Source organism: Drosophila gunungcola (genome assembly GCF_025200985.1).
Source record: "Drosophila gunungcola strain Sukarami chromosome 3L unlocalized genomic scaffold, Dgunungcola_SK_2 000002F, whole genome shotgun sequence".
Taxonomy (NCBI): domain Eukaryota; kingdom Metazoa; phylum Arthropoda; class Insecta; order Diptera; family Drosophilidae; genus Drosophila; species Drosophila gunungcola.
This window is the reverse complement of record NW_026453178.1, coordinates 3071443-3088778: the sequence shown is the minus strand read 5'-3', so window position 1 is coordinate 3088778 and position 17336 is coordinate 3071443. Positions and strand designations below refer to the sequence as shown.

Sequence of the window (17336 nt, the reverse complement as noted above, 5' to 3'; positions counted from 1 at the left end):
TAAAATTAAACTGTATTTAATATTAGGGGCGGGAGTTAAATCGAATTTCTAGGTCATTGTACAAAGGCTCATGCATAAATCTTTCCTTTTTGGGCTGCGTTAGAAATTGCGAAAGCTCTCGCGAACATGCCAATGGTACAATGAAAATGTTAACCGTAGTTGCTTACTTTTGAATTCAATTATCTTTTATTACATGGTATTAAGTTTTAATTTCAATATGTGGTAGTCTTTACAATTTAGCCATTACTTGCGAAACGTGTTTTCCGTGTTTAACTCGATAATTGCGTATTTATATACATACATACATATGTAGAGCTAATCAGGGTGAGCATATATGGAGATATACATATTACATACAATTAGATACATAATTTATGATTACATAATATTGAAATGTGTGGCGATTCCCTCCCTCCTCCACCTCCTGCTCTCCCGTTTCTGAAAGTGAGTGTTAACCAAACTTGGACTCTATTCGGCACTCGGCGGTTTGTGCTGAATTCAATACAAATATATATCTGGATACAAGGATAACAAACAAATATCTAAAGGACTTCAGCTGGAACATACATATGCATGCACACACGTAATTTTACTCGGTTTTGAAGGCCTCGATTTCAAACAGAGCGCAGCCAGTAATCACACAATCTTAACATTTACATCGAGAACATCGTATTGTTTCAAATCGTAAGTATAAATTCCATTGCAGGCTTGGCGAAAAATGTGCAATTTGTAGCCCAACCGAGATCAGAAAAAATAAACTGTACGAAAACTTAACTTTTGGGCTTTTTTTGTGGATGACTTTTAAATAATGACAAATTCGCTACTCTGTTTTTTCACATTTTCATTTGGAGACTCTCTTCACTCTTCAGCTGGGCTGGATTGACTTTTTACAATTGTGCTTTTCCAACAAGCATTGCTGCCGATTTTATTTTCATTTTCATATTTAAAATGCTCTTAAATAATAGGTTTAAATGCTAGTAAAACGGTTCGAGTGTTGGTCGATGTTTTATGCCCACAAGAAATACAGTATTACAATTGTTTTGTTTCTTTTTCTTTCATTCAAATAAAAACATGTTAATTAGCTTTTATTTAGTTTTGGGAATTCCATGGATTTAATTGTTTTGCTCCATTAATTTCATTATTGTTATCGACTCCTCCGCTAATTCTCAGTGTTTCTGGTAAATTTTTTGTTTTGTTTTTTGTAGCTTTCATATACTTATGCTTACTATGTTCTTCACAACTATTACTAAATATATGTATGTATGTAGGCGTGCCATTATCTCCTCGTTATCATTACCGTGTTTTCTGCTCAGCGAAAGGCGTTGGAACCAGCCATTTACACAAAACCTAACAGATGGCCGGTTCACGTTCACATTCACATTCACAGTCGCTAGTCGTTAAGCGTTTATGTTAATCATCATCGCCAAGCACACGGTGTGGTGGGCGGGCAGCGGAGTGCGCCCAAGGACGTCGTGAGAATTATAACACTAAGTTTAATTATACAAATATTTTATGCCGTTAGATCCATAACTCGAAATTCCTGATAATAAGAGCCTGTGTGTCGTCGATCGTTCGGTCGGTCGGTTGATTGGGTTGCTTCGAATAATTAGCTTTGCAAAGAATAGGATATTTACTTTCTTCTTCTCAATTCGTTTCTATCAATTTTTATTTAAAGTGGTTGTCCACTAGCTGGGCGGCACTATTGAGCTGTAGGCAGAAACATACGTTTAATACATGTTTCGGATATAACATCATCGAATATAATTGCTACTTACAAACTGCCGCCACCTGTTGCGTCTGCTCTGGCAAGAGGGACGTCGACTTTGTCGTCGTGGTCGTGGCGTTGGGTGCATTTGAATCCGTGGCATTGGATCCCGATCCCACATTGTTGGCAGCCTTCAGCGCTGCAGCCGTGTTGGCATTCCCGTTGGTAATGTTTGGCATGCCATTACCTCCCCGGTTGCCGCCGCCGTTGTTGCGATTGTTGCTCCTGTTGCGGAAGTTGCCTCCGCCGCCCATGCGATAGTTGTTTCGGTTATAGCCTGGCGCACCTCCGTATCCCGAGTTCATGCCGCCGTTGCCCGCTCCGCCCATGTTGCCATTGTTGTTGTAGTAATGGTTGCGTCCGCGGTAGCTGTTTGCATTATATATTTAAATGATTAGGTGCTTAGATAAGTGATTTCTTTGGTTGACTCACCTGCCACGTCGCGTCGACGAGACTCCGAAGGTTTCCGTGTTCAACTTGCGCTCCTGGCGCCAATCATTCTTCTTGTTCTTGCTGCGGTCCTGGGCAGCCTCGCACGAGATGTTGTCGAAGAACGATTTGGTCTTGTCATAGCACACAGCAACGTCATCCTCCTCGGGCTCGTGCTCTCCAGCGCCGGTCTCGTTGCCAGAGTCATCCTTTTTGTCGGTCTCTCCATTCAACTGCAAACAGAGGATTCCAAAGGTAAGTAAAGTGTAACTTGTTTAACTTTAAATTTAAATATAAATAAATTATACATAAAAAGTTATATAATATTTTGATAAGAAAAAGGTTTTATTTCTTTGTGTGCTGTTTCTTTCACACATTTAAAATTGATCAGGTATAAGTAACATTAAATTATATAAAATGTAATGTCTAATTAAAATATGGTAATTCAGTTTTATGAACAATATTTAAAACATAAAAAATAGTTTTACTTACTGTATGGACGCCTTCAACCTTCTCACCCACCTGCTCATTGGTTGCAGTTGCAGTGGTTGTAGTCGAGTTGGTGGTTGTTTTGGCGTTGGCATCCTCGGCCACCTTGAGCTTGGCCAGTTGGGAGCGCAGTTCCTCGAACTTATTGTTGGCTTGCTCGAAATCGAAGTCACCCTCGAACTTGATCTTGTTGCGAGGCTTGTTCTGGTTAGCCGACTGCGGACGATAGCCCTGTAAATACAGTCCCAAAAGGTAAATAAACTCTCTAGAGGAATACAAAGTACTAAAAGGTATACCTGGTTGGGTCGCATGGGCCCTCTTGATCCCATTCCGCGATTACGCATCATCATGTTGTTCGAGTTCTGTCCACCGCGGTGCATGTTCCAGGCGGCGTTGTTACCACCTCCATTTCCGCCGGCTCCGCCACCACCGCCGTTTCCTCCTCGCTGCTGCTGTTGTTGTTGCATGCCATTACCGCCGCCGCGATTGCGCTGATTGTTATTGTAATTGTTGCTGAAGTTGTTATCCATCTGACGGCCGGAGTCACGACGATCCCGCTGCTGGTGGTGCTGGTTGTAGAAATCGGTACCACTGCCGCCGCGCTGTTGCTGCTGCTGCATGTTGTTGTGGCTGGGACCGCCGCCGCGCTGCTGCTGGGCCTGCTGCTGCTGCTGATTCTGGTGCTGCTGGTGGTTCTGGCGCTTATGACCTGCATCGCGTCCGTTGCCACCCTGGCCAGCGTTCTGCTGCTGGTGCAGCTGCTGCTGCTGGGTCAGCTCCGCCGTGGGACTCACAATCAGGCTAATGGGCGTCGTCGAGCGCGAGGCTCCGGCCAGCATGTCTAGAACGGAAACTATATACATAAAGAGGACGCAACGAGGACGAAATGGAGAGAATAATGCGCGCAGGCACGGGTAAATATTAGTCCAAAGAAATTTTAAATTCACAATTTCAAGAGGTGATCCAACAAAATACTAGCGTCAGCGAAATTTTATAATTTTCCATAAGAAATCTTAGTCTTGCTATTAATTCAGTACCAACTGTAGAGGTATTACTATGTCGGTATTCTTCGGTAAGATAAAGCTAATTGTAAATGTTTTAGATTATCTTATTGAAATCAAAATTGAACAAGTTATATATGGTTGTAACATTAGTAGTGAAACAAGATTTCAAAAATGTATTATATTGTGACAATTTTGCATAATCCTTTAGAACAATGTTACTGATTGTTAGCGAAAATTTACTTCAAACTGATATTCAATCTAGAACTTTTCAAGTATACAACTTGCTTAACGTTATTAAAATAATCTTACAAAATCTGATGAAATTGAACTCACTTGGCGGTTTTTGCTGCTGAGGCTTCTGCTGTTGCTGATTGCCGCCGAGGTGCATAAAGGGTCCGCTGCCTGGGGCTCCGGATCCGGGAGCGAGTGATCCGCCCGCGTTGCCCACCATGCTGGCTAGGTTAGGTCCGCCGAGGTTGCCGAACGGATTGCCGTTGCCGTAGCCCGGGGCACCTCCACCGGGAGCCCCTCCTCCGCCGGCGCCGCCGTTACCACCTCCACCTGGCATCTGGGGCGGCTGCTGCTGTTGCGACGGTACCTGCTGCTGCTGCGGCGGAGCGCTCATCCCGCTGGGCATGGGAAAGTGTTGCGGCATCTGGGGCGGTCCGTTCTGGAGCTGGGCCTGCATGATCGCCGGGTCATTGTGGTGCGGCAGCGTGTGGTTGTTGACGACGCGAATGTCCTTGATGTCCGATCCCCGGAAGAGGATATAGTCGTAGATCTGCGACTGCGGCGCTATCTGGAACTGGGTGTCCCGATCTTCCGTTCCGAAGGACCGCACTAAGAAATGGAGAGAATTTTAAATTAGATTCCATATTCCCCAGTCGATTTTGAGTGTTTCATGAAAAGATAACATATTTTCAATCATTTTTTAAATTACAGTTTTATATATACAGTTTGTGTCACCCACATTATTGGTCCAGACCCAATCATTACTAGTATTTAACACGATTTATTGTTTAATTTCAAATTTAAAATTAGTTTAAATACAAAAAATCTAAACAAAATCTTTAAACGTTTTGATTTTAGACAAGCTTTCTGGATTCGAAATCATAGTTTCCGATAGGGGAGGTTTGGCAGATTGTTTTAGACAAATTGCATTATATAATAAACAACATTAAATATCAAAAATCTAAAGTAGTGAAACCCATGTAAACCCATTAAGGTTATGCTGCGATTCCTATTTAACCTCAACAGGGAAACGCATGTTTTGCCGGTATTTGTGCGTTCCACTCTCTCCCCCGTTTTTCCTTTTTGCCTTCCAGGGCACTGACACTCGTAACGGGAGCCCGTGGATCCCGTTATCTGGCGCCAAATCGAAATTGTTTTTGCAAATAAACAAATTGCATTGGGGATTTGCAAGTGTGCGTGTGGATTTGTATGTGTGTCATGTAAAATGCAAAAGCAACACTGTACAACAACAAGCGAGAGACAAAAACAGGCCAAAGCCAACATGACAAACAAAAAGCATAAGTGAGACCCGAGAGAGGGAGTAAGAGCGGCAATTGCTCTCTCGCAGAGTATGAAATTACTGTAAAAACTAACAAAAAGAAACGAAAAAAAGAGGAGACACACAAAAAAAATGGAAAGAATCCATTTTCTTTTCGGTGAACCGTTTTTTTACATGGATTTTTTTTTGGCGCAGATTACGGCACCTACACACCGTATATATAACTACGTGGGAGATTTTTAATACTTACCACTCGAGAGCGCAATGGTGCACTCCTGCGGATCCACAGTGTACAGGCGGCCCTCATATCGAATGTCCGCCTTGGAAATGAGGCTGATTTTGGAGCCCAACTCCGGCAATCCCCCGCTCATCTTGGCTATTACTTCACTGCGCACTCACACCCGAAATACAAACTATTGTTAAGTGTTTTTTGCCAACAGGCACACACGAATTTCTCTGGCCAAAAGCAAACAATTATAGCGAGCGCGACGACAACGACTTCTCGACGGTTTTAGCCTCTGCTCTTCTTTTTTTTCACACGCAATTGCCCTCCAGTTCCAGGGCGAATTTACGGCCAATAGCCTTACAGCCGAGTTTTCTTTGTGGACCTGCGTTTCCCCACAAGTGCGGAAAACTCTTTTCCAATGTCTGTGGTGCAGCACACACGGCTTTAAATGTGAAAATTGCAATTTTCGATGCACAAATCTTTGCTCCGTCCGTCTGCGAAAACCTACCCGTCGAAAATGAACGATTTTCGCTCGAGCGAGTGCGTCGTCGGGTGTTGGAAAGCGCGGGTGGAAAGCAGCGGCATGGCAGCGAGCAAGTAATGTTATCTATTTTGTTTATTTTGTTAAAAAGAAAAAGTTTTAGTTTCTAAATCTTGGTTAAAGTAAAAAATGGATTTATAAAATGGGTTTGTCTGTTTGAATTTGAAAAAATTACGACGGCTCCCTGGCCAACCCTGTCTGCAACCCTAAATGCAACTCTGCAGAGTGAGCACGTAGCCCTGGCTTTTTGGCTTCTGTCGGCGCTTCTTTTTTTTCCCATTCAAAGCAAAACGGCGACTGAAATGCGCAGGCATTTTACGGGTTTCTGAATATCTAGTTTATGTGAAAAAGTTATAAGCATACGGAGCTCAATATGCCGCCCAAACTGGAGCCAATTAGTGTGCGAACGGCGCGCCTGAACAACCTGATTTTGGGAAAAGGTGTTGGCGTCTGTGCGAAGCCCGCTGGAAATGCCTCCGGATCCGGGGGATCCGCATCCACATCCGTCAGGAGGAGCGTGATTCCCGTGAGCACCACCAGCGCAGCGGTTGCAGAGGCCATATGCCGCGAAGGACTCCTGGACGCCTTCTGCCTGTTGTACAACGAGTGCGACAAGGACACGCTGAAGAAGCGCGATCGCAACATCGCAGAGTTTGTCAACAAATGTGAGTCAACTACACTGGCCTGCAAGGGTTTGGAACTGTTTCCCGTAGATTGGACATCTTTTACTTGTGTATCAGATTTAATTTTTGTTGACCACATACATCCTTTTTTGCCTATTAATATTAAATGTAAATTAAGAATATTGATTCCAAATAGAATCCAAGTCTAGAACCCAGGGAAGCTCTATAGACAAAGATGGTTATTTTTGTTGATCTATTTAATTATGTCTATCAACTAAATCCTCATCCAGTTCGTCCCATTGTGGAGGAGACCCGCAAACTCCGTGTGAATGCCGATGACTTTCTCATTAAAACCCTTATTGGACAAGGATACTTTGGTAATGTGCATCTGGTGGTCGAGCGGCAAACTAATGATATATACGCCATGAAAAAGATTAAAAAGTCGGTGGTGACCACCTCGCAAGTGAAGGAGGAGCGAGATATCATGTCCACCCGGCATTCCGAGTGGCTGATCAATCTGCAGTACGCTTTTCAGGTTGGTTACAAAAACTTAAATTTTTAATGATAATTAAACTAAATTTTAATATTCCAGGACAACGACAACCTGTATCTCATCATGGAGTACATGCCTGGCGGGGATCTGCTCAGCCTGATGTCTCGCCACGGCCCATTTGATGAAGATCTGGCTCGATTCTACCTGGCCGAGCTCACAGTAGCCCTTCATACGTTGCACGAGATGGGATACGTGCATAGGGACATTAAGCCGGAGAACATATTAATCGATCGTTTCGGGCATATCAAACTGGCTGATTTCGGTAATGCCGCTGCCCTGAATAGGGATGGTCACGTGTTGAGCCTGTCGCCCGTGGGAACGCCAGATTATATAGCTCCAGAGCTATTGCAGACCATATCCACCTACAAGCTGTCGAAGTCGATGCACGATGTGAGTAGAACTGTACGATCGCAGAGCATAAGATTTGCAGAGTCGATAACTAATCGTATAAAATCATATTTTAGGTGAGCTGCGATTACTGGTCCATGGGCATCATTGGCTACGAGCTAATATGCGAGACAACACCTTTCCATGAGGACAATGTACATGAAACCTATTCCAAGATTCTCTCCCACTGCGAGGAGAGTCACTTGAAAGAGCTGATCAGCTTTCCCAGCGACCTAAAGGTGTCAAATAACTACAGGAATCTGATCGAGTCACTGGTCACAAATCCTTCGAAGCGGTTATCCTATGAGCGCATTAAAAAACACCCATTCTTTGACGAGGTTCCGTGGAATGCCATTCGCTCCCAGGTGCCTCCCATTATACCCACTATTAAGTCCGACGACGACACCTCCAATTTCGATGATGGAACTCGACATAAAACACGCAGAGAACAGGGATTGACTAAAAAGTCGCTTACGACAAACATGAAATCCAATGATTTTAGTGGAAAGGATCTGCCATTTATTGGTTACAGTTTTGTGCACATGGAAAAGTCAGCAATATCCGCTACTACCGATGAAAAGTTGCAGGAGAAACTGAAAGATCTTCTGCTGAAACTAAAGACCAGAGAGAATGAGATTTCCATGCTCAAACAAGATCTTTTGCGGGCACAACAATCGCTTAAAAAAACCGATAATAAATCACAGGTCGTGTCCGATGCCAAAGTGGAAATCAAGAAGCTGCAGCAAATTATAAAGGAGAAAACAATGGAGCTTAGCAACTGCAAGACGCAGATCAAGACACTGCAGAGTTCGGCCAAAATAGACGAGGAAATGTGGTCCAAGAAGGAATCTACTATAACCGATCTACTTCGCTTGAATCGACAAAAGTATGAAGAAGCCAAAATTGCATCGGAACAGCGATATGAGAAACAATTGGCCGACAAAAAACAAGAGCTAGCGTCAACGCTGCAAAAGTTGGATGCTAGAGAGCTTGAATTCAATGCCAAGTTCGAGGAGTGCAAGCATATTTCCATGAAATTGCAGAATTATAAGGATATGCTGCAGCAACTAAAAGAGCTGAATCTTAAATCCGAGACCAATCATGAGGAGCAAAAGCGACAAATGGCTGAATCGTATGAGCAAAAGCTAACAGATCTTCGAAAAAAAGTGCGAGACTCACAAGACACACATCGTCGGATGACAATGGAGATACAAGAAATACGCACCGAACTGGACGAATCTATATGCTCCAGCAAGTCAACACAGGAAGCGAAGAACGCCACGGAACGAAATATCGAGGACATATTGAGGCGACTTAACCAGGAAATTGCCTCCAACAACGAGCTCCATGCCGAAAAGGTCAAACTGGAGACGAAGCTGCAGCTAAAGGAAAAGGAAACCCAAGAAGTGAAAGCAGAATGCCATCGTCTTGAAAGGGAATTGCAGGTTAGTTATTGTTAAATTTAGAAAAGATAAAAAGATCATGTATTTTGGTAAACAGGCAAGCAAGCTTTGGATTTTATGCCCCATCCAAATTGGAGCGTCAGTTTGTATTTAATTAAATATACATAGCTTATAGAGAAATGTATTAAATCAATTAATTTATTGTCTAACAAACATTTTAGATCATGTAATTTAAACTTGTAGGTATTATTAATGAATGTTCAAAAATGAATATAATTGAAACTAATATATTGTGTTCATCTAGCTTGCCGAATGTCGCTGTCAGCTGGCTGAATCTTCGCTAGCTTCGCATACATCTCCATACGAAACTGCGCCTGGATCTTTGACCGAACTAAACGCCATTGAGGACCAGCTTCGTGCCGATTTAATAGCCGCTAAAGAGGGTGAAACCCATCAGAAGGGACGCGCAGATCAACTGCAAACGCTGGTCACCAAACTAGAGCAAATGCTCGAGCGATTTAACGAGCAGAGTATTTCACCCACAAAGTCACACTCTTCTCGAAAGCAGGAAACCGAAACCGTGGGTGACATGCTCGAGCGGCAAAACGAGAAATTGGAGGATAAATTGGCTGCAGTTCGGGAACAAATGATTGTGGAGCGTCAGGCGGCGCGTACAGCAAATCTTTCGCTCTGGAAAGTGGAGAAACAGCTCGAAGAAGCTTTGTCCGAGAAAAAGTTACTAACACGACGCATGGAACTTACCGAGGATCGCATTAAAAAGGCACAAAACGCAAACGAGGAATCTCAGAGAATGCTGAAGTCGTCCCAAGAGGAAACACGCCAGCGGGAATCCCGGATCGAAGAGCTGAAACAAGAGCTGGCAGCCGCCAAACGAGATGTCCTCAAGGAGCATCGCCAATGGGAAAAGGCCGAGCAGGAGCGCATGAAGTGCAGGTCGGAGATAATCGAACACCTGGCTAATGTCCACAAACTTGAGCAGCAGGAGAGCGAGTTGCGTCAGAAACTAAAGCAAATCCAAACCCGATTCGATGGCTTAACTTTGGAGCACAAGAATACCATGCGTGAGCTGCAGGAGGAGCGCGATCGGAGCAGTAAAGCCAATGATTCCAGCCTGGCTTTGCAAAAGGAACTCAAACAACTCACGGAGAATTTCCAGAGGTTGAAGTACGCTTGCAGCATTACAGACAACCAATTAACCGAGGTGGAATCCATGCTCAAATCCGAACAGGATCGAAATAAATCCCAAAAATCTCAACTGGACATGCTTCATGGAAAATTGAGGGAGAGAAACGATCAGTTGACTGAGCTGCGGAAGGAACTATCTGCCATTGAATCCGAAAAGCGTCTTGCCGAGAAGCGCGCCCAGGTTCTGGCATCGGAAGTCGAGGAACTTCGACTGAACCTCAAGGAGCAGCAGAAGAAGCTGGTGGCGCAGCAGGATCAGCTGGTGGAGCAGACAAATGAGCTGTTTGCCACCCAAGAGCGCGCGGATCTTCTCGACGGTCAGAATGCCAATTACGAAGCGCAAACTGTGGATTCTGATCGAGAGATGCATAGCCTAAAAGAGGAAAATGCACGTATACTAAGCGAGCTTTTCCACAAGAAGGAGGAGGTGGCCAATCTCCAGGCAGATATACGGGATTTGGAGTCGGCCCAAGCAGATTTGCACGCGGAAATCGATTCTTTACAGGACACTTTGGCCGAGAAAGAGCAGTTCTATGTGCAGCGCGATATCAAATCAAATGCAACTCTTGCCCAGCACAAGAAACTGATTGACTACCTTCAGGTAGTAGTTTTGACATTTTTGGAAATAATTTAAGAGACTAACTTAATAAATTTAATTTTAGCTTAAAGTGGAGGACCTGTCCTCCAAGAAGAAGAAAACCCTGGCGGACAAGCTCTTCGGTACCAGCCACACCAACAAGGAGAACATATCACCTAACGATGTGGAGTCTTCTATTTTATATCGTGCTCTCAAGGAGGAATTAAAGCGAGAACAAAAGTTGTGCAGCATGCTGAAGGAGCAGGTGGCACAGTTGAATGGTGAGTTTACTAAGAATTAATATATTTTTTATATCTAACTGGAATAAGCGGTTATATTCACTTCAACATATATATGGATTTTTTATAATAACCTATGTTTTGTAAATTTTAGGAAGTGCAACTTTGCGCTCTCCTCGCAAGTCGGCGGCAGTTAATGGGGACTCCGACACACCTAAACCAAGACCAGTAAGCATTGCCGCCCTGCCACGTTCTCCACAAAAGCAGCAGTTGGCTTTGAAGCGCACAACTAGCCAGGTGGAACTGAAGACCACGGAGAAGTTGACCAAACCAGCCAGTGCAGAGCAGGCTCATCACCGTTTTGAGCTGGCTCTGCAGGAGTCCAAGGTTGATGCAGCCGACTGTGTAGTGTGTGGCCAGGTCATAGTTGCCGGCTCGCCCTTCTGGAAGTGCCGGGAGTGCAAGGATGTGACGCATCGCAAGTGCCGGGCCAATGTTCAGGGAGATTGCGGAACCAAACCTTCGGCACCGCCAGCAGATGACCTAAGCAGTATTCCATCTGTCTCGAGCTTAAATTTGGACAGCGTAGAGGTTGCAGGTTCAACAACCAGTAGCGAGTACATTGGATCGCTGGTCTACAGTTCCGATGGTCCGGGAGATCAGGCTGCTAAAAAGGAGATCGAAGTGAACTGCGCCTTCGAGGTGGCCGAGCAGCAAATACTCCTTTTGGGCTGTAACACCGGATTGTATGCGTATCACTTGGACTCTCAGCGCCTGGTGCACATTTCTGGGCTCGAGTCCGTAAGCTGTATGTCCATCTGCAAACGTCTGGCTAAGGCAATTATGGTGGGCACGGTGGGCGAGAAGCTATACCAGTGCGACTACCGGCAGTTGGAGTCGCGTTGCCAGAGTTCCAATGCCTGTCATAAGCCTGTGTTGGAGACCTCCGCCATCGAGCTACCCTTCGCCAACCGCACGCCTTCGGAGAAATGGAAACTGGTGCTGATCTCCGATGAGGCAGAGAACGCTTTGGATTCGGTGGCCATTGCGGCTACGTCCACCCGGATTGTCATCTTGAAATACGACCTGAAGTTACACATGTTTAAGCCAGTTAGAGCTCTGGACACCGCCACTCCAGTCACCTCTATATTCTTCACACGTCACTCAGCTATTGTTACTTCGGATAAGTTTTACGAGATCGATTTGGACAATTATGGAGCTGAGGAGTTTGTGGATCTGTCAGACAAGACGATGGAGAACACTGCCAAATGTCAGCCACTTACTGTTGTGCGCATTTCTCGACAGGAATACCTTCTCTGCTTTTCGGAGTGTGGAGTCTTTGTGGATGAGTTCGGCTGCAGATCAAGGCCCTGCGATTTGAACTGGGTCTACGCACCCACTGGCTTTGTTTACCGCGAACCCTTCTTATTTATTGCCCACTACCAAAGCGTGCAGATAGTCCGTTTGCATCGGTCCTTCAGCAAGGAACTGGCTAACGGGGACAATAGCTCGGAGACCTCTGAATCGCCGGAGCTGCAGCGTGTCTACTTGCCCCACTACATGTCCACTCTGCTGGCGAACAGTGGAGATGTCAACCTGTATGCCGTGGCTATTGATCAGAGGCCTTGCAATGGAACACAGAAGATATATCACTTGGACACAATGCAGGCGTTCAAGCAAAAGTTCAACGTCTCCATGGAGACGATTTCTTCGGTGGCCACTTCCGTGACTTTGGGCTCAGCGATGACAGGTGATAGTTTATAGATTATTTCGCGATATCAATAAAACATATTATTTAAGCAATAAGAACAAAACTTTGTACTACAATCTCAGTAGTAAATAAGTGTAAGGTTAAGATGCCTTAGATTTTAATTCATCAAAAGGTTTTATTTTCTGACAATCTTGCTTTTTTATTAAAATTTGTAAGCAGAATGGCATTATTGTAATTTAAATTACTCCTTAAATACATTTTGTGCGTATACACAAATAAAATATTCTTTGCCTCTTTATAACACTTTAACAAATATGCCAATAATTTAATACTTATATTTATTTTTAGTACTTACACTTATAATATAACGTAGTATTTGGAAGGAACTATGTTTGAAGGTCTTTAATAAAAACTTTTATTATTTAAAAATAAAAAAGGATAAATATTTGGTTTCTTCTATAAAAATAAAGTATTTTTGTTAAAAAATGGACACACAAACAAAAAATAATATGTCTTACAAAAATAAAATAACCCTTTAAAAATTCTTCAAAATTGTATATACATTATACAATTTAAAAAATATTATATATAGCTCTTATACTCTTAGATAGAATGTGATTTAATCCTGACATTTTCCCAACTAAGAGCTAATATTCTGATTCAAATCAGGACTGATAACATTTCAAATAAAATAGTTGGTGGTATATATAGTCGCCAAGCTTTTGGGGCTGATCCCAAGTAGCTTTTCGGACAGCAGCTTTCAATGTCCCGCAATGCGAAAGCCCCGGAAATGAAATCGTGCTGTTTGGTGTCTGCTCTCCGCTGGCATTACTGCGATTGAGGGGGTCGCCGATGGACGCCGCCGCACTGCAGTACTGCCGTAAATTGTGGTAATTGATTTCAATTTGTTCCACATGCCGCTTGAGTGGAGAACCCTTCGCCAACGATGTTTGAATCGAAGCTGAATCTCTACGCGGCTCACATGGTCGCGGATTCCACTACCCTGGGAATGGACGGAGGAGATGTGACCAGAACGATGATTTGCCGAGCCTGCCTGGTGCTCCTGGGCCCCCAGGATGCCTCTTACAATCTGGACAGCGAACAGGACTTGGCTAGTAAATATTACGGTTGCACTGGAGCCGATCCGGGCAAGAAGTTTCGACTGCAGGATGAGGATTTGCCAACCCAGTTGGTCCTGAAAAGCATCTGCGAATGCTGCTACCAACTGGTGCAAAAGTTTCACGACTTTCAACGCATGTGCGAAGAGTCCTCGCGCAATTTTGAGAAGCTGCTCTTGGACATCGACTTCGAATGCCTCAGGCAGCAGGAGGATACCCCCAAAATAACCGACTTGGACACCCCCTCGGAAAGTAACGATTCCACCACTAATCAGGAAGGCCAAATGAACACAGCCTGCATCGAGTCAACTGAAGAAATTGTGAGTTTTATCTATGCACAGGTGTGCCTCCGCTATAATCTAATCTATAATCAGATTCGGTGCTTGAGGTGTTGCCTAGCAGCAAAGACAATACTTCCCCATTCGCCGCCATAAACATAAACATTTTGGCGCTTGTTTGTGTTATACTATTTTTGTTTGTGCCTGAATGTTTGGTGATGATAGCATTCAAAAAGGAGGCCGGTCTAATCTATTGGTTATTTTTCATTTTTCCACTGCACATATAGAAATTTTATAATATTAGGGCGCGTGTATGTTTATTAAACATATATCCAGTAAAATCTAGACCCCCGTTTTTATGGTGTGCTGAAATTAGAAATCAATGGGCAATGGCTGCTATCATTTGTATTTCATTTTTATGAGACCAACTAAAACATAATAATAAAACAGATATATTATTAATTTTTTGTATAGTACTTACATATCACCCATTCTAGAAGTATTATATATAAATTATTACTATAATTTTCAATATTTTGGGGTAAGATCTTTATTTCTGTAGCAGCTTATGGCCCTGAACTTTTTCGTCTGGAAATCTCACTTCCCTCATAATACTGTCTAACAAAATGATAAGATAAAAGGTATGATGGATGGCATTTGAGGTAAATAAATACATACCTAACTAGGTTTGTAGGACAGAACTACTTCGCAGTGGTTGAACAATAAAAAAAGGATATTTTATAATTAAGGCAGAACTAGAAAATGTTATATTCCATTAAAGAACCGTGAAATATATCTCGTTCTTATGGATTTGATTAGTTCCCTGGTTGTAATTGAATATTATTCTTTCTGATTCCAGGAGGAAGTCTTAATAATTGAAGACGAGACTGCCAATCAAGATCTTGAAAATGAGAAGATACCCATTGGGTCCTTTAAAAATGTGACAGGGGAAAGGAAGCGAAGAGTGAGACACACCCTCGAGTGCAGCGTTTGCCATCGTGGCTTCTACAAATCGTCGCTGCTGGAGGCCCATATGAAGCAGCATGAGGGTTTAAGACCGTATACCTGCGTCCTTTGCGGCAAGAGTTATGCGAGAGCCAATCTGCTAGATGCGCACCTGCGGGAGATGCATCACAATAACTCCGCGCGAGTAACCTATCCCTGTCCAGCCTGCCATAAAGTGTACACGGCCGACCGAAGTCTCAAATATCACTTAAGAAGGGCACACGAAAGGACTTGTAGAATAGAGTCGCCCGATTCCCTGCACATTTGTGAAATGTGCGGCAAATCCTTTGTGCGAAAGGCACTTCTTACCCGCCACCAAAGGATTCATGATGAAAAACAGCATCGGAAATACCCCTGCGAATTCTGTGACCAAAGATTCTACACCAAGGAGAACATGATGGATCACCTGCAGCGCAAGCACGGAAATAAGAATATACTTAGGTGCCGAAAGTGCGGACGCATTTTCAGGAGCAGATTATCCTTATCCACACACCTGCAGATGCACGAGGATTATGTAGTTCAATAATTTGTTTTATTTGTCGTTTCAATAACATCAAGCTAACTCAACTGTTACAATGATTCGAATTACTTGGAATTTGGTACACCAGTAGTGGTTTGGGAGAATGCCGCATGAATGGAGATACTAAGACGAGTGGTTGGTTCGGTGAGGCTACTCTAAAATTAGCTAACATTCACATAATGGCCGGCGCAGCACAGTCGCTTAAAAATCATCAGTACAAAAGGTGGAGGCAATTGGATACCTCGCCCGCTCTTTTCAAAATCATGCGTATAAAAACAATTAACTAAAATGTATGCTTAAGCTTAAAGAACGGACAGTTTTAAAATTACATTACCAATACATTCATATATCATTAATTTGAGGGGGGAGGAAAGAAAAATGAGAATATAAACCAGATTATCCGTCTATCGATCGACAATTACATAAGAAATGCACGGGGTTTTTTTGTTTTGCCAAAGAAGTATCAGCATTAAACGATGTGGTATCGGTGATTGATGATGATTGATTGTGGGCAGAAGGATCGGATGAGTGGAGTTGCTTGCACTATATGTAAATAAATACGCCGCAATATGAGCATAGGATATAGGACTTCTTCGAGCGCCAAGCTCTAGGTGTCCTTGTGTTTCTCATAGAAGGCGTCTAGATATTTTTTGTACTCCTTTTGGTCGTTCCACATCATCGCGGCCTGCGCATTCAGTGGACTCTCGTTGTTCGGCTCGCCCAGCAGGGATTGTATGGACAGCAGAATGGTGCGCACATCGTACAGGGCCGACCACTTGTCCTTCAGGATGTCCAGGCAGATGGCGCCCTGCAGATCAACGTTGGGATGGAAGCAGGGCGTCAGGAACTTGACCACGGGCGCTGCGTACGGATAGGAGTTGGGGAAATCCAGGGACAGGCGGTACGTCTGCCCCGAATACACGGTGTTTCGTGGACCCGCTAGGGTGCCCACCCACTTGAAGATGTTCTCGCCATCCGGAAACGCCGATATTCCCTTCTCGTTGGCCATCATCAGATTCATCAGTTCCTTGTGCAGTCTGTGGGGGATTAGGGGGCGGATTATTACGGGGCAACTGCGACCATGTGCTGCTCCAACTCACCTTTTACTCACGGCGTGATTGTCTTTCACGGGCAAAGAGTCATCGCTGTGCTTACTGCCCCCGCCCCCGGCTCCACCGCTCTGTTCGGGACTGATATTCTGCGCCATCGCTATGTAGGATGCTATATGCTATATCCGCTATAAGGTACGCGCTATTGGGTTTACGGTACAGATGCGTGTGCTAATTTTGCGCGATTCGTGGCGGAACCGATTGGTTCGAATTCGAATTGTAATGATTATTATATATACTGTGGAGTGGAAATTTTGTTGATCGGTCCGAATACGCGTCTGTTGCTTTTTCGGATATTTTTTTCACTTTTGTGTGAAAACAAAATGGAAGGAGAACGAGAAGAAACTGTTTGGGCGTGCACAGGGTTGTATTTTGAGGTTTTTGGAGGGAATTTATGTAATCGGGTGGTCACACTGTCGCAATGATAAGGAAAAATATTTGAAAAAAGAGTTGTATATAGGGTATTCTTTAAATGGTTAAATTGTTGAAAATTAAAAAAATATATTTGAGCATAAGACGACCAAGACTTTTTATTTAAAAAAAAGTTTAAAGTGGTTGTTTAAAAAGCTGAGTAGTTAAACGTGTTATTGGGGCTTAAGTTAATCTAAAGGTTCTCGTTATTTTACTTAAATTTTTTTTTGTA

General features: G+C 43.6%; 4 protein-coding genes across 13 annotated transcripts; 2 read left to right on the top strand and 2 right to left on the bottom strand.

Annotated features, from left to right (window-relative positions):
* Window positions 1-893: 893 nt before the first annotated feature.
* On the bottom strand, window positions 894-5963 carry LOC128257816 (protein LSM14 homolog B). Of its 7 annotated transcripts, none has more exons than XM_052989018.1 (7): window positions 5448-5962; window positions 4021-4527; window positions 2980-3536; window positions 2687-2914; window positions 2198-2427; window positions 1776-2134; window positions 894-1707 (listed from the first exon to the last, which is right to left on the bottom strand). In XM_052989018.1, the coding sequence occupies exons 1-7, from the start codon at window positions 5566-5568 to the stop codon at window positions 1700-1702; spliced, it is 2010 nt and encodes a 669-aa protein (XP_052844978.1). In that variant the 5' UTR covers window positions 5569-5962; the 3' UTR covers window positions 894-1699. The 7 variants fall into 7 exon arrangements, with proteins under 7 accessions (XP_052844978.1, XP_052844983.1, XP_052844981.1 ...); XM_052989023.1 differs by having other exon boundaries at window positions 2717-2914; XM_052989021.1 differs by having other exon boundaries at window positions 2980-3524.
* A 226-nt stretch (window positions 5964-6189) lies between these two features.
* On the top strand, window positions 6190-12958 carry LOC128257813 (citron rho-interacting kinase). 4 transcript variants are annotated; one of them, XM_052989014.1, is made up of 7 exons: window positions 6190-6629; window positions 6878-7122; window positions 7180-7530; window positions 7605-8972; window positions 9235-10737; window positions 10799-10994; window positions 11107-12958. In XM_052989014.1, the coding sequence occupies exons 1-7, from the start codon at window positions 6338-6340 to the stop codon at window positions 12714-12716; spliced, it is 5565 nt and encodes a 1854-aa protein (XP_052844974.1). In that variant the 5' UTR covers window positions 6190-6337; the 3' UTR covers window positions 12717-12958. The 4 variants fall into 4 exon arrangements, with proteins under 4 accessions (XP_052844974.1, XP_052844973.1, XP_052844975.1 ...); XM_052989013.1 differs by having other exon boundaries at window positions 7180-7542; XM_052989015.1 differs by lacking the exons at window positions 6190-6629; window positions 6878-7122; window positions 7180-7530; window positions 7605-8972 and adding an exon at window positions 9038-9169.
* A 403-nt stretch (window positions 12959-13361) lies between these two features.
* On the top strand, window positions 13362-15792 carry LOC128257817 (zinc finger protein 436). The gene is made up of 2 exons (XM_052989026.1): window positions 13362-14101; window positions 14919-15792. The coding sequence occupies exons 1-2, from the start codon at window positions 13610-13612 to the stop codon at window positions 15588-15590; spliced, it is 1164 nt and encodes a 387-aa protein (XP_052844986.1). The 5' UTR covers window positions 13362-13609; the 3' UTR covers window positions 15591-15792.
* On the bottom strand, window positions 15575-17062 carry LOC128257818 (ubiquitin-conjugating enzyme E2 C). Its single transcript, XM_052989027.1, has 2 exons — window positions 16685-17062; window positions 15575-16621 (listed from the first exon to the last, which is right to left on the bottom strand). The coding sequence occupies exons 1-2, from the start codon at window positions 16789-16791 to the stop codon at window positions 16192-16194; spliced, it is 537 nt and encodes a 178-aa protein (XP_052844987.1). The 5' UTR covers window positions 16792-17062; the 3' UTR covers window positions 15575-16191.
* Window positions 17063-17336: the final 274 nt, after the last annotated feature.

Coding starts and splice junctions, on each gene's coding strand:
- LOC128257816 (XM_052989018.1), bottom strand. CDS start 5,568: ATGAGCGGGGGATTGCCGGAGTTGGGCTCCAAAATCAGCCTCATTTCC. Junction 4,528..5,447: donor CACCATTGCGCTCTCGAGTG/GTAAGTATTAAA, acceptor TCCATTTCTTAG/TGCGGTCCTTCGGAACGGAA. Junction 3,537..4,020: donor TCAGCAGCAAAAACCGCCAA/GTGAGTTCAATT, acceptor TTATGTATATAG/TTTCCGTTCTAGACATGCTG.
- LOC128257813 (XM_052989013.1), top strand. CDS start 6,338: ATGCCGCCCAAACTGGAGCCAATTAGTGTGCGAACGGCGCGCCTGAAC. Junction 7,123..7,179: donor ATCTGCAGTACGCTTTTCAG/GTTGGTTACAAA, acceptor TTAATATTCCAG/GACAACGACAACCTGTATCT. Junction 10,738..10,798: donor AACTGATTGACTACCTTCAG/GTAGTAGTTTTG, acceptor ATTTAATTTTAG/CTTAAAGTGGAGGACCTGTC.
- LOC128257817 (XM_052989026.1), top strand. CDS start 13,610: ATGTTTGAATCGAAGCTGAATCTCTACGCGGCTCACATGGTCGCGGAT. Junction 14,102..14,918: donor TCGAGTCAACTGAAGAAATT/GTGAGTTTTATC, acceptor TTCTGATTCCAG/GAGGAAGTCTTAATAATTGA.
- LOC128257818 (XM_052989027.1), bottom strand. CDS start 16,791: ATGGCGCAGAATATCAGTCCCGAACAGAGCGGTGGAGCCGGGGGCGGG. Junction 16,622..16,684: donor AATCACGCCGTGAGTAAAAG/GTGAGTTGGAGC, acceptor AATCCCCCACAG/ACTGCACAAGGAACTGATGA.